The sequence below is a fragment of the Mytilus edulis genome, chromosome 5, assembly GCF_963676685.1.
Source record: "Mytilus edulis chromosome 5, xbMytEdul2.2, whole genome shotgun sequence".
NCBI lineage: Eukaryota > Metazoa > Mollusca > Bivalvia > Mytilida > Mytilidae > Mytilus > Mytilus edulis.
In genome coordinates this window covers 92,618,183-92,632,442 of record NC_092348.1, presented here as the reverse complement: position 1 = coordinate 92,632,442, position 14,260 = coordinate 92,618,183, and the positions used below count along the sequence as shown (strand labels likewise).

Below are 14,260 nucleotides of genomic sequence, written 5' to 3'. Positions count from 1 at the left end.
TTTTGTCATTCTTTCGTTTATTTTAGAATTAGAATGTTTTTGCCATGTTTTTAGTTGTAAAATCGGTGTCTGATAACTCCAAGCTGTTAGCTTTATTCATATATGCAGCATTTCCTGAAATTGCATTAATCAAGCTCAAATTTTTGTTTTAATTGATCCATTTTTGCATAGATAAATAAATGCAATAGTGTTAAATGAGTTGAAATGCATTACTTGGAGTATGTATAGAAAACAAGTTATGCATGTTTTGGGAAAAAAGAGAAATGTAAATGAATTAAAAACATCAATACAAGCAAAATTTAGAGGAAACTAGATTTTAGGCGGAAAATTGCTTTTTTTGCTATTTAGGGGTGCTGTTGTATTGATGTATATCAATAATTTTCTTCAATTTTAGTGTTGTGTATACATAAATTAAAGGCTTCTATGCCAAAAAACTTTAACTTGTAGGACTGTCTTTCAAGTATTTTGTTGAGGTAACAAAGCAAGAAAGCCACTGTATGAGCCAGTACAATCTAGAACAGTGAATTAAAGCAAATTAAAATTTGTTGTGCAATCAAAGATATTAAGCCAAGAGTGTCTGAGAAATTTGATTCATTGCTGTGAGCAAGCATGTTAAACTACTTGGGTGAAGCATACTGTAAATTTTGAGAGTTGGTCCATTCATACTTTGGTCTTCCTCTAGATTGTACCCTGTGAGGACCAGAATCAATCTGTCAGTTCACCAGTACTCAGCATGGTCTATCCATACTTTATCTTTACACGTTGTCATCCTGAATATAAAAGTTATATTTCCTGCTTCATGTGAAGCTGTCATCATTAAGAGTATAATATGACATAAAGCACCAACAAACTGTAGAAAGTTTGATTTTTTACTGGTACAAAGAACTATGGTGTTCTAATGTGAGATTGCTAATGATCTAATTCTGTAACTATTTAGTGAAAGCACAAGACATTAGAAGTCTTCACTATCGAAGCCATACTTTTCATTTTTCTTTTCCTTTAGCTCTAATTTGATAAAAGCTTTACTCAACATGTTTCCTGCTTCAAGGGAAACATTTAACACGTTATAGTGCTCTCATAGGTTTAACTTCTGTAGTTATAGCATGTTTAATAATCATAGGATTTAATATGATATTTTTAATATAGATTTTTGCAGTTCCGATTCTTAGGTAGAATTTTAATAAGAAGGAAGGGTAATTTAAACTGCATGAGATGCTATGTACATTATAACATAAAAAATTTGATTATAATATTTAGAACCAAAATAAACAAAACATCCTTTGACATGATATAATCAAAGAAATTGATGAATAAATACTGCACATCTTTTATCTTTATAAACTTTAACTGATTATCAGAGCGAAATTGAAAGATTTATCTTTAAAAAAATGATTGATTGATGGGTGGTGAAGAGATTTTTATAACAACAGAAAAGTCAGGGTGATTGAGTAAGGCTTAAGACAAAAATATACCTTGCTGTTGAGGCTACAAAAAGTTATTTCTAGCATTTTTATTTAATAAAAAGTACAGAATGTGGAAAAATGAAAAATCACAAAAAAAACTATTTTCTGAGGAAAATTCAAAACGGAAAGTCCCTAATCAAATGGCAAAATTAAAAGCTCAAACAGATCAAACGAATGGACAACAACTGTCATATTCCTGACTTTGTACAGACTTTGGGTGTTGGTGGCAGATCTTGTCTTGTTTCAGTTGGGTTTGTTCACAGCTTGGTCGGATTCACCTGTTGTAATGATGTCTGATACAGCAAACCAACAAATACAAAAAACGGATACTTCCTCATATGGATTCATTTTTAGCTCACCTGGCCCGAAGGGCCAAGTGAGCTTTTCCCATCACTTGGCGTCCGGCGTCCGGCGTCGTTAACTTTTACAAAAATCTTCTCCTCTGAAACTACTGGGCCAAATTAATCCAAACTTGGCCACAATCATCTTTGGGATATCTAGTTTAAAAAATGTGTGGCCTGACCCGGCCAACCAACCGAGATGGCCGCCATGGCTAAAAATAGAACATAGAGGTAAAATGCAGTTTTTGGCTTATAACTCAAAAACCAAAGCATTTAGAGCAAATCTGACAAGCGGTAAAAGTGTTTATCAGGTCAAGGCCAGAATGGTCAGTTGACCCCTTTAGGAGTTGTTGACCTTTATAGTCAATTTTTAACCATTTTTCGTAAATCTTAGTAATCTTTTACAAAAATCTTCTTCTCTGAAACTACTGGGCCAAATTAAACTAAACTTTGCTACAATCATCATTGGGGTAGTTTGTTTAAAAAATGTGTGGCGTGACCTGGCCAATCAACCAAAATGGCTGCCACGGCTAATAATAGAACATAGGGGTAAAATGCAGTTTTTGGCTTATAACTCAAAAACCAAAGCATTAAGAGAAAATCTGACAGGGTTTAATTGTTTATCAGGTCAAGATCTATCTGCCCTGATGTTTTCACATGGATCGGACAACCTGTTGTTAGGTTACTGTCCTGAATTGGTAATTTTAAGGAAATTTTGCCGTTTTTTGTTATCTTGAATATTATTATAGATAGAGATAAACTGTATACAGCAATAACGTTCAGCAAAATAAGATCTACAAATAAGTTTACATGACCAAAATAGTCAATTGACCCCTTAAGGAGTTATTGCCCTTTATAGTTAATTTTTAACATTTTTCATAAATTTTTGTAAATTTGTAGAAAATATTTTCCACTGTAATTACTGGGCCAAGTTCATTATAGACAGAGATAATTGTAGCAACAAGAATGTTCAGTAAAGTAAGATCTACAAACACATCACTATCACCAAAACACAATTATGTCATGAATTTATCCGTGTCCATTATTTAATATGCACAAGACCAAGGTGAGCGACACAGACTCTTTAGAGCCTCTAGTTCAAGTTGATTGTCCCAATGGTATTCTTCTGCCTCTTCTTTTAAAAAAAATATTACTGACTTACTGTTAAGTGTCACTCCAAAATATAGTGATAGTTATAATTTTAAGCCAATATAAACAATATATCAAAGTAGCTTTAATTTGTATCATGCAATTGTTTCTTTGATATTAGTTTGCATTTAGATTCCATTGAAAGTTTTGTGGGAAAAACAATGAGAGATGTTTTTAAAAACTGTATGACTTCTGACGCCAGTGTATTTCTGTTGTAATTAAAGTTCTTAACCAAATAATTACTGTTACTAATTAGATTAAGCCGTCACATAATTATTCTGGATCATGTAGGGATCGCACTGAGATGTAGGATTTGTTAATTTTTTAAAAGCAAAAAACTCCAAAGAAATAAGGTACAATTCCTAGATTATCATTTGATAGTTGTAAGCATGATATCCAATTCCTATAATTATTTTAGCATGACGGCTGTATTAGATTCCCCCTAACTCAGTACCCCATTTTAACACACCAATAGGTTTTGGTTTATTTGCTACTTAGAGGTCTTGAGTACAATACATTTGTAGAATAATTAACACTGATCTCTCAGCTGAGAAAACAACATGTATATATACAACATTATTTTCCAGGTTGTTGAAACAGATGTAGCTTATTTTTATGTAGAAAGTTAGTCAAAACAGTAATGAAGTTATAAGAAATAGGAGATTCACAAAATTTTGTTGATGAATCGGTCAAAATTGTTTGACAGGAGTAATTTGCAACAATGGGAGCTAATGAGTTTATACAGTTGCTGGTTTTTCTCTTGTTTCAACTTTCAGTTTTCTATACAATGAGAGGCCATCTGTACTCTTCTACTTTATAGTTACTGAAGAAGAAGGTTTGAAACTTGGAGAAACAGAACTTTTGGTTATTTGAAAAGATTGCCAAATTCTGCAAGAAGCCTTATTTAAGAATTTTCTGTAACTAAATATATTGCCATTGGTGGCCTTTTAAAAATGCCCAGGCTATTGCCTGCTCTTTGGTCGGGGTTGTTGTCTCTTTGACATATTCCCCATTTCTATTCTCAATTTTATATGGTTAGATGGTTAGAAAATCTCAAATATGCCATTGACGTCCTAGCATTAGAATATAACCTTTTTCCATTCTTAATATCAATTTGTTAATTTGTATATATCTATTAGTCTGGTTTGAGTCATGTAAAATTTTCAATGCAATTCTATGAAAGTTTTAAGAAATTTGTATTTCACTGTATGTATCATGTTTCTTGTTAAGGAACTAATCCTGTTATTTGCGTTATCAATAAATTGGCTGGATAGAAAGTTTCCAGACATACATTGGGTTTATATCTATAGACATATCAATGTTTCTTCCAGTCTTTTATTGTACACTATTGAGTAATACAAGCTCCAGACTCTTTAAAAGTATCAGAGGGATGCAAAAACATGAAGTTTACAGGGAAAATCATTGTAATGAAATTTATCTAAGGCCATCAGAGCATCAAAAGTTATAGAGATGTAGGATAAAACTAGGTTCTTTAAGCATATATTGACTTACTAATTCAATTGGCAGATATACTAGTTTTTCCTGTCTTGTTCTGCAAGATCAACTACATGAAAATCAATTAAATAGATCAACAATTAAATTGTTTATTCAATCATTGGAACGACAGCAGTTGACAAATAAGAGAATTGTGTAAAAATGCCATTGAGACTACGATTACAGGATACAATTTTATATATACCTTTTTCAAGTGTGATTGTACTTTTTAAATTTTCATGCCCTGCCTATGAGTATGATACTAAAGGGCTTTATATTTTCTGGTCCCAATCAAGTTACATTTTTGGTTTAAGGTAGTTTGTTACTTTACGTCTCACAAAACATGAAACTTAGTACACATTATTAATTATCAGATCATTCAGATGTCAAATGTTTTAAATATATATATGTGAAAATAAGGTTTCAACCTGAATTTTTAAGTTCACTGAGAATGGACATGTGATAATTTGAGTAGGAAGTGATGTTCTGTTTGAATGTTAAATCAAATTTCATAGTATGAATAAAGGAAGATATGTATACATCAATGGAACAGCATTACCAAAACACAATAGATACACTTCCATACCATTGGTCAAGACAATAGATACACTTCTATACCATTGGTCAAGACAATAGATACACTTATATACCATTGGTCAAGCTCAATAGATACACTTCTATACCATTGGTCAAGCTCAATAGATACACTTCTATACCATTGGTCAAGACAATAGATACACTTCTATACCATTGGTCAGGACAATAGATACACTTCTATACCATTGGTCAAGACAATAGATATACTTCTATACCATTGGTCAAGACAATATATACACTTCTATACCATTGGTCCAGCTCTTAGATACACTTCTATACCATTGGTCAAGACAACAGATACACTTCTATACCATTGGTCAAGACAATAGATACACTTCTATACCATTGGTCAAGACAAAAGATACACTTATGTACCATTGGTCAAGCTCTTAATTGTCAAAACACAATAGATACACTTCTATACCATTGGTCAAGACAATAGATACACTTCTATACCATTGGTCAAGACAATAGATACACTTCTATACCATTGGTCAAGACAATAGATACACTTCTATACCATTGGTCAACACAATAGATACACTTCTATACCATTGGTCAACACAATAGATACACTTATATACCATTGGTCAACACAATAGATACACTTCTATACCATTGGTCAAGCTCTTAATTGTCCATATTATTAAGCAGTCTCAAGTTTTGAATACATTTTAATAAGAAAAGATCTTAACATGAAACTGGTACAATAAAAATCAGTCCAGTAAAAGAACTATAAACAATTGTCATATGTTGTGGACCATATTGTTATTTTGACCTTGAGATTTTGTGATACTTGGAACCATTGACATCAATAATAATACAACTGTCATCTTTGCTTGAAGTGTCATCAGAGATTATCTCTTATAACATCTAAATATTGTATAGAAAACAAAGACATAGATTCAAGTTGACCATAAATGGATTTTGCTATTCTTTATTCATCACAACCATCCAATATTTGTACATCGCTGGCTGTCAAGTTCTCATGGCATGAGTTTTTCTGATAAAACCAAATCCAGATAAGCATTTCAAACATGACAAATTCATAATTTTGTCAGTCTTTCATTCAAGTTCAAAAGTTTAAAAAAAATGTTTCAAATGATACTTCAGCAAAACCAAATATTTTAGCAATTTGTCATAACACATTCTAAGAAAAAAATGGATTAACTAGCCACTCAATGAATAAGAGATCTTTAATACTTAATGTAAAGCATTGTAATTCAAATTTTGTTTTACTGGTGCCATAACAGATAAACTTTAAGATAAAATCTGTGTTTGGATGAGTGGGAAATATTTACACAAGGTTGCACTCCACGACTACCAATATCTAGACTGTTTTATAATCAATTGTAAATATTGCCAATTTATTTTCAAATCCAATTTCATAACATTGCATTAAATTTGCAACAAGTAAATAAACAGAAAGGATAGCCAAGTATTTTATCAATTTGTAATAATGTTTTGTTGGAATAAGTCATCTAATTGTGATTTAGAAGTTGTCATTTCATATTTGTATAGGATAAACAATTGTTTTAACGGTTGATGAATGGATTGCATTGTAAACAACATATGACCATTAAATTGAAGACTATGTCATGCATATTTCATAGTCCCTAATTGTTTAGTGAAAACTAGAGCAAATTTATTGGTAATAATATGGCATATGATATTGAAACAATCTGTTTTATTTGCCTTTCCATACGACAGATCAATATTTGTCTTGTAATGGTTAATGGTAATTATATTCTTTGCACTAGAAGTCATGTGCAAATGAACCGAGCAGGTTTGTACATCTTAATAGAAACAGAATTATTAAAGGATTTTGAGTTATTATCAGATATGAGTCACCATTTCTGTAATATTAGAAAAGTTAAGGTCCCAAAGATGTGGTATTACTCCTTCCTTAGGGAGTAGTGTTCACAGTTAGAGAATTATAAAGGTACAAATTTGTATTAAACTGGATTTGCTTGCATGTTGTTCAGGTTAGAATAATGTACTGCAGTATTACATCAGTCTTCTGTGAAATAGATTAAACAGATTAAATATTGCATCATATAATGATAGGTCCCAGAAGATTCATTCACAAAATACACATCCATTGCCATAATCTTGTTTGTAAAGCTTAAATAACTTTGTTAATGGTATATGTCCAGTTTGAATTGTTTTCATACACCGATGTACCCAGAGCGGAAAACCATTGTTGAGTGGATTCCGTTGTGTATTGCACATGAATTTATAATACTTTAGAATATTATACAATAAAGTGATGTATTGTAAATTCAGATATTTTGCTTGCGTTTATTTTCTGTGATTGACAAACATAATACAACAATGTGACATTTAAGTTATTGTAATTCCAGGAAATACCAGTGGCGGATGCAGAAATTTTCATAAGTGGGGACCCACTGACTGCCTAAGAGGGGGCCCTTTCCAGTCATGCTTCAGTGATTCCCTATATAACCAACCAAATTTTTCTCAGAAAAGGGGGGGGGGGGGCGAGCCCCCTGAAAAACCCTCTAAATCCGCCTCTGAATACTACAGACATATAATGCTATCATAATTTCAAAAAGTTTTATTTTTTATGATACCTGTCGGGCAGTTAATTCTGTTGTAATTTCTGCATTCATTAATAAAACAGCACAATATTTATTTACTGTACTAAATGTAATGTCTCTGTTGTCTGAACTTGTCTCTCTGTTTGTATGAATTTAAAAATACAAATAGTTATATTTTTTTTGGTGGTTATAAAAGTCTACATACAAACCTATTAAAAGTCTACATACAAACCTATTAAAAGTCTACATACAAACCTATTAAAAGTCTACATACAAACCTATAAAAAATATGCATTTTGTTTTATATTTAAATTTGTGGTTTACTTGTATCCATAAAATCAATGATAATTGGTATCCCATAAATAATAATAAATTAATAGTAGTAAAAGTGTTTATTTTGAAAGTTGATTGCAGAATGTTCAGTGGCAAATATTACTCATATATTCAGTATGATTATGTATCTTTTATTAAGAAAATTTATGTTTATCAAAATATAATGATCCTGTAATCAAATACTACAAACACGTATATTACAATTTTTTAATTTTTCTTTTTCAGATTATCAAAAGTTTAACTCATGTGCGAGTAGATTTACATGTAACAATAAATGGTGTATTGATGAAGATTTAGTGTGTGATGATATAGATCACTGTACAGATTCTAGTGACGAGTTAGATACTGGGCCGTCTAACTGTGGAGAAAAGGGTAAGAGTTTATAAAAAGGATAGGGGCAATCATTTATTAGTATTACACTTTTTAAAAATGAATTTTGAACATAGGCATTAAATGAATAAAGTAATGTACAGCTATAATACTTTGTATACTCTTCATTCTTTTAAAAGAGGGGCTAAAGATACCAGAGGGGGAATAAAACTCATAGAGTGAAAATAAACTGACAGTGCCATGGCTTAAAAAGAAAAAGACAGACAAATAATAGATGACCAAGACACAACATAGAAAACTAAAGACTAAGCAACACGAACCCCACAAAAAACTGGGGTGATCTCAGGGGCTCTGGAAGGGTAAGCAGATAAGGAAGATAGTAACAATTAAGGGACGTGTATAATGGGATTTCAATATCTGATGGTAAAGTAACAAAATGAAAATTACAACAAAACATATATTGATAATAAATATAACACTTGTTGTGTACAATGTGCAATGATTTCACCGAAGGCTTTACTCACAATACAATTGTTTCATAGGAAATGATAAAAATGTATGATAAAAATTCTATTGAAATTATTTGATGAGAAATCTTTTGAGAATTGTGAATCTAAGATCAGATTTATATAGCATGAAGATCATTATATTTGCTGTTCACATGAAAACTTCAGCTTTGAAGCTTGGCTCCTGACAGCGGATATCAGCGCTATCATCCTTCTATCGATACAATGTTATAGACGACGTCAATACAGCGATCGACTCCAGAGAAATCATACAATTTGTTTTGTTAGAGTATTAGAATGGACAAGGGATTTATAAATACACATCATATAATATCATATAGACATATTATTTTCTCTTTTTATAAGAATATTGGGAAGTGAGGCCCAGGATAGTTAAAATTAATATCGGGTGCTCAAAATTTTAAAATTAAAACTAATTAAATGTCGAGTCAGCATTTGTGTACAAGCTTTTTTAGTATGAAAAGCACACTAAATAAATATAAAAGGACCTTGGACCATTCAATCTTAATTTGCCTAGGAAGTCCTTTATTGTTTTGTAAAACTAATGTTATATAGTTATAGTTAGATATAATATTGTTGTTACATTGATATAGCTTTAGTTTTTATATGTATTTTGATTATTGTAAGATAATGAGATTACAAGCAGTCTAGGGATTTCATTGCCAACATTAGATTCAGATTTTATAGATAAATTGTAATATGTTGTAATTCCGTTTCATTAGAATGAAATCTTGCATGTAAGCTCTGATTAGTACTCACTAAAACATTTAGATGACTTTGAAGTTATACAAGGTTTCTTGATACAGATTTCAGATTTGTCAAGAATAGCACTAATCTCTGTTGATTTTATTTCTTTACCTCTGAAATCTACACCTTTAATAAGGCAGATATTATGTAATTTCTTTTCAAGAAGGAAATAAATGTAAAAAAATAATGTCAAAGTTTTTCAAGTTATGGCATTTTAATTCAAATAAAAATCAAAAGTTTGGACTTGAAAACAATTACTTGTAATCATATTACACAATTTCACCAAATGCTTCCTGAATCATGCACGCTTTATCTTTAGACTTTAGAATAATTCACATTTTCCTTTAAATTATTACAGTTTTAAAGCATTAAAAGTAAATAAACACATCAATAAAATTGTAATCTTGATAAATGTTGAACTACAGAGTAGAACTCATTAGAGAAACCGTTTGTAAAAAATCTGAACTTAACCCTTTGATATTATTGATATATTATACTTCAAAACTTAAATAAGAATTTGAAAAAAAAAATGCTGCCATTGACCTCACACTCTTTAACAGCTTACTGAAAAAATGATGATGTTTATACCAGTAAATGCACTAGCTAATGAGGGGCCCCCTTTCTTTTTTAGACAGGTAACAGTAAAACATGAAGAAAATATGAAATTTAAACGTTATTTCACATTAAAGTGTTTGTAGGATGCTGATGAAAATATGAAGATGTGGTAATTACTATTTTGTGGCAAAGTAATTTTGGAAAAAAAATGTTTTTTTGTTTAAAAGTTACAAACATTTCAATTTGATTCCTTTAGTGACAAAAAGAAACTTTATATTTATGTACAGCATATCCCAATTTAGTTCCATGTTTAAAAATTTAAGAAAAATTATACCCTGTGAAGATGAATTACTTTATATAAAAGAAGATTTGGTATGATTGCCAATGAGACAACTCGACACAAGAGAACAAAATGACACAAAAATTAACAACTAAAGGTCACTGTACGGCCTTCAACAATGAGCAAAGCCCATACCTCATAGTCAGCTATAGAAGGCCCCGATATGACAAATATAAAACAATTCAAAACTAACAGTCTTATTTATGTAAAAAGTTGTATGCATCAGTATGTTTGCCTCAAACAAAAATGTGTAGGCCAGGCCATTCCTAATATATCAAATTTCTGGTTCATTGAACTTGGATTGAGGACACACACAGGCAAAAATTATGAATACTGTAACCTTTTTATACAACATCTTTTACAATTTGAAATCTTCATTCTTTAAATTCTTATCACCAATTGACATTTGCTTGAGGACAAAGACCTATAACAGTGGGGGATACTGTAACCATGTCTTATCCCCACAATCTTTAGAGTGTGTCCTCTTTATTACACTTCCTCTTCATTCATTGAATTTTTATTGAGGACAAAGGAATAAAACACCAACTTCCAGGAGAGCAACTAGTCTTAATATCTGATTGAACTGACGTAATCTTTTATCAATATTAGAACCAGGTCTTAGAATCTTGAAAAGTTATCAAAAGTTATGGTTTTTATGAAGACTCTCAAGCAGAGAAAACAGTATTAATAAATCCTATCTGAAAATGATCTTTCACTGATATTTTTAAAAAGATAAAAATATGTCATTTACCCAGCTTCAGTTTAAAACATATGTTTACAAAATCAATGTTTTTATCTGTTTATTGTGAAATATTGGGTAAATATTTATCTTAACTCACAACATTGCTCTTTATAAAGATTAAATTTAGCATCAATAAAAGAACTGTTTATTGTCAGTCTTCATAGCTCTTTTGTTGTTTTTGTTAGACATAAAAATGCAATTTTGTGCATTTAAAATAGATTTCTTTGACAGCATTGTTTGGGGATGTTCTTTCTCAAATCTAGACGTTCATTGTGTTTTTTACTGTGCACATGATCTGAGGATGTATTAAGGTTAAAGCTACTGCTTTTGCAGAATACTACTGAACAATTTTATATAATGTAGACAATAGTTGGGTGTTCTAAACAATATTTATAATCATGATATTATTGTAGAAGTAGGATGATCTTACTATTGACCAGATAATGAATAGCATGCTTTATTGACAAACTTCATGACCTTCAAACATGCTTTATTGACAAACTTCATGACCTTCAAACATGCTTTATTGACAAACATCATGACCTTCAAACATGCTTTATTGACAAACTTCATGACCTTCAAACATGCTTTATTGACAAACTTCATGACCTTCAAACATGCTTTATTGACAAACTTCATGACCTTCAAACATGCTTTATTGACAAACTTCATGACCTTCAAACATGCTTTATTGACAAACTTCATGACCTTCAAACATGCTTTATTGACAAACTTCATGACCTTCAAACATGCTATATTGACAAACTTCATGACCTTCAAACATGCTATATTGACAAACTTCATGACCTTCAAACATGCTATATTGACAAACTTCATGACCTTCAAACATGCTATATTGACAAACTTCATGACCTTCAAACATGCTTTATTGACAAACTTCATGACCTTCAAACATGCTATATTGACAAACATCATGACCTTCAAATTGAAAAAAAACCAACATCAATTTATTGAGCTTCTGGTTCAGGTAAAACAGTGCATCATCACATAAGGATTTTGTTCTTGTAACTGACCTGAGAATTTGCAGATATTTAGAAAACATAATGGGGAGTTGATCCTTTTAACACAATATAGATTCATATGAGCAACTGTAATCTTTAAGCAACAAAAGCTTAAATCTCACTGAAACAAGAAGAATAAAAAAGCAAGAAATAATAATAGACCACATATTTATGTTTCTTTTATGATTAGAGAAGTCATTTTAAATTAATAGTACCCATATAAATACACTGGCAACTACATTTTGACCTTTGAAATATTCATTCTGTTATTAACCATGAGTTTATATAGAACAATGTTTTGATGACTTTTCTTTACATGTTGGTTTATATTCTGCAATCACAAGACAACTTTGAAATATTTTGTTAGCGTAATTAAAATGTTGTTCCTATTTGTATCTGTTTTTTTTTTTCAATTAAATTATCTGTCTACTATTATTTCAGAATGAAAAGGAAAGAACTAAAATTACTTTTAATTTGTATTTTACTTCCAAATCACATACATTACGTTAGTTATAAACAGACCTATTACGGAAACATGATTTTACCTCGTAAATTGTACGGGGAACCAATTGAAATGTTAACATCTAGAAATGATTTGTCCTGCCGCTATAGATGTCTATTATATCCTCGTAGATATTCTTTAATCACATTTTCGTGCTATTGTATATTAACTTAGTTATCCTTTTATGTCGTTAATTATCTCGCCATAATTGACATGTTGAAATCGATGAAAAACAAAAACTATCTACCAGTAATCTGATAAAAGAGATGGTTTGGTAATGTTTCGGAATTTACGTAAATTCTTTTGATGATATATTTTTTCGTCAGATAAATGATTTGTGATAAATTAAGTAATTTCTTGTGCTTTGATTTTGAGTCTGGAATAGTCTGGATCAATAGAAACATATGATATAATGAAAAATAGTCATGCAATTACAGGGCGAAAATTTGTTACTTTATCAGCTTCAAGACCTTAAAGTAATACCAAAGTTAATGCTGTTTTTCTCTAGTTTAGATAATTTAGTTAATTGACTAAAGTTCAGATATTTACAACAGTTAAGGCATACCGTTTCATGTCTGTTCAATGGTGAACTTTGCTTTCCTAGTTGTTCGTTTTTATAATTTTCACATGTGAAATGTCATGATCTTATGAAACTAGTATATTTTTTAACAAATTTGCAAGAGCTTTTTACCCCTGTTTGTTAAGTTTCTCTTGATTAGAACTGTGGTCAAGCCACTTTTGCAACATATTTTGTTTGATTTTTATATCTACATAATGACATATATGTGGGCTAAAAAAGTCCAAAATTTGACATTTTATACATGATACATAGAAACAAATCACTGAATATCTTACATATAGATATAAGAAGACTTGGTATGAGTGCAGATGAGACAACTCTCCATCCAAGTTACAATTTGTAAAAGTAAACCATTGAATTCATTTGTTACAAGTCTATAGAAAATTTGTAATGCGCCAAACATTGAAATTTGTTGGTCACCAACCGTTTTACCAGCAAAATTGACAAAAACTGTTATCACATGAATAATAATGGATCCACAGTATTACTGTGACAATCACAATTCCATGCACACAGTCACTTTTGATATACACTTGTTGCAGTCAAACCTAAAATACATTTAGAGTTTCATTCAATCTATTTAAAACTTATGGTATTTTTCTATCTGTTTCAGAGAGTCATTTCCTAGAAAAGTTTTTCTCCCTTGGAATAACAGCATCAGTGACAATAACTGTTGGAAGTTTAATTGTAATTATTGTGTTTACTGTGGTAATAGCGTGTTGTTGTCGAAGAACTTTTTGTAAACCACATCAAGAAACAAGTGGCACAACTTCAACTGCCACTTCTATTGTGGCTAATGGTACACCCATACCAAATCAAGGTAATGTTAACTATTGGTACACCTATACTAAACATAGATAAGGTTACCTATTGGTACACCTAAATTAAACATAAATAAGGTTAACTTTTGGTACACCTATATTAAACATAAATAAGGTTAACTATTGGTACACCTTTTTCTAAACATAAATAAGATTAAC

At 30.7% G+C, this 14,260-nt stretch overlaps 2 protein-coding genes across 2 annotated transcripts in view; both read left to right on the top strand.

The window, feature by feature from the left end:
- The window catches only part of LOC139525559 (tRNA-dihydrouridine(20) synthase [NAD(P)+]-like), a 627,966-nt gene that overhangs the window by 543,020 nt on the left and 70,686 nt on the right, over positions 1–14,260 (top strand). The window lies entirely within an intron of this gene.
- The window catches only part of LOC139525561 (uncharacterized), a 68,870-nt gene that overhangs the window by 46,242 nt on the left and 8,368 nt on the right, over positions 1–14,260 (top strand). Inside the window, exons 5-6 of the mRNA XM_071321011.1 lie at positions 8,161–8,307; positions 13,894–14,100. Coding sequence (XP_071177112.1) covers positions 8,161–8,307; positions 13,894–14,100 — 354 coding nt within the window. The remainder of the gene's footprint in view (positions 1–8,160; positions 8,308–13,893; positions 14,101–14,260) is intronic.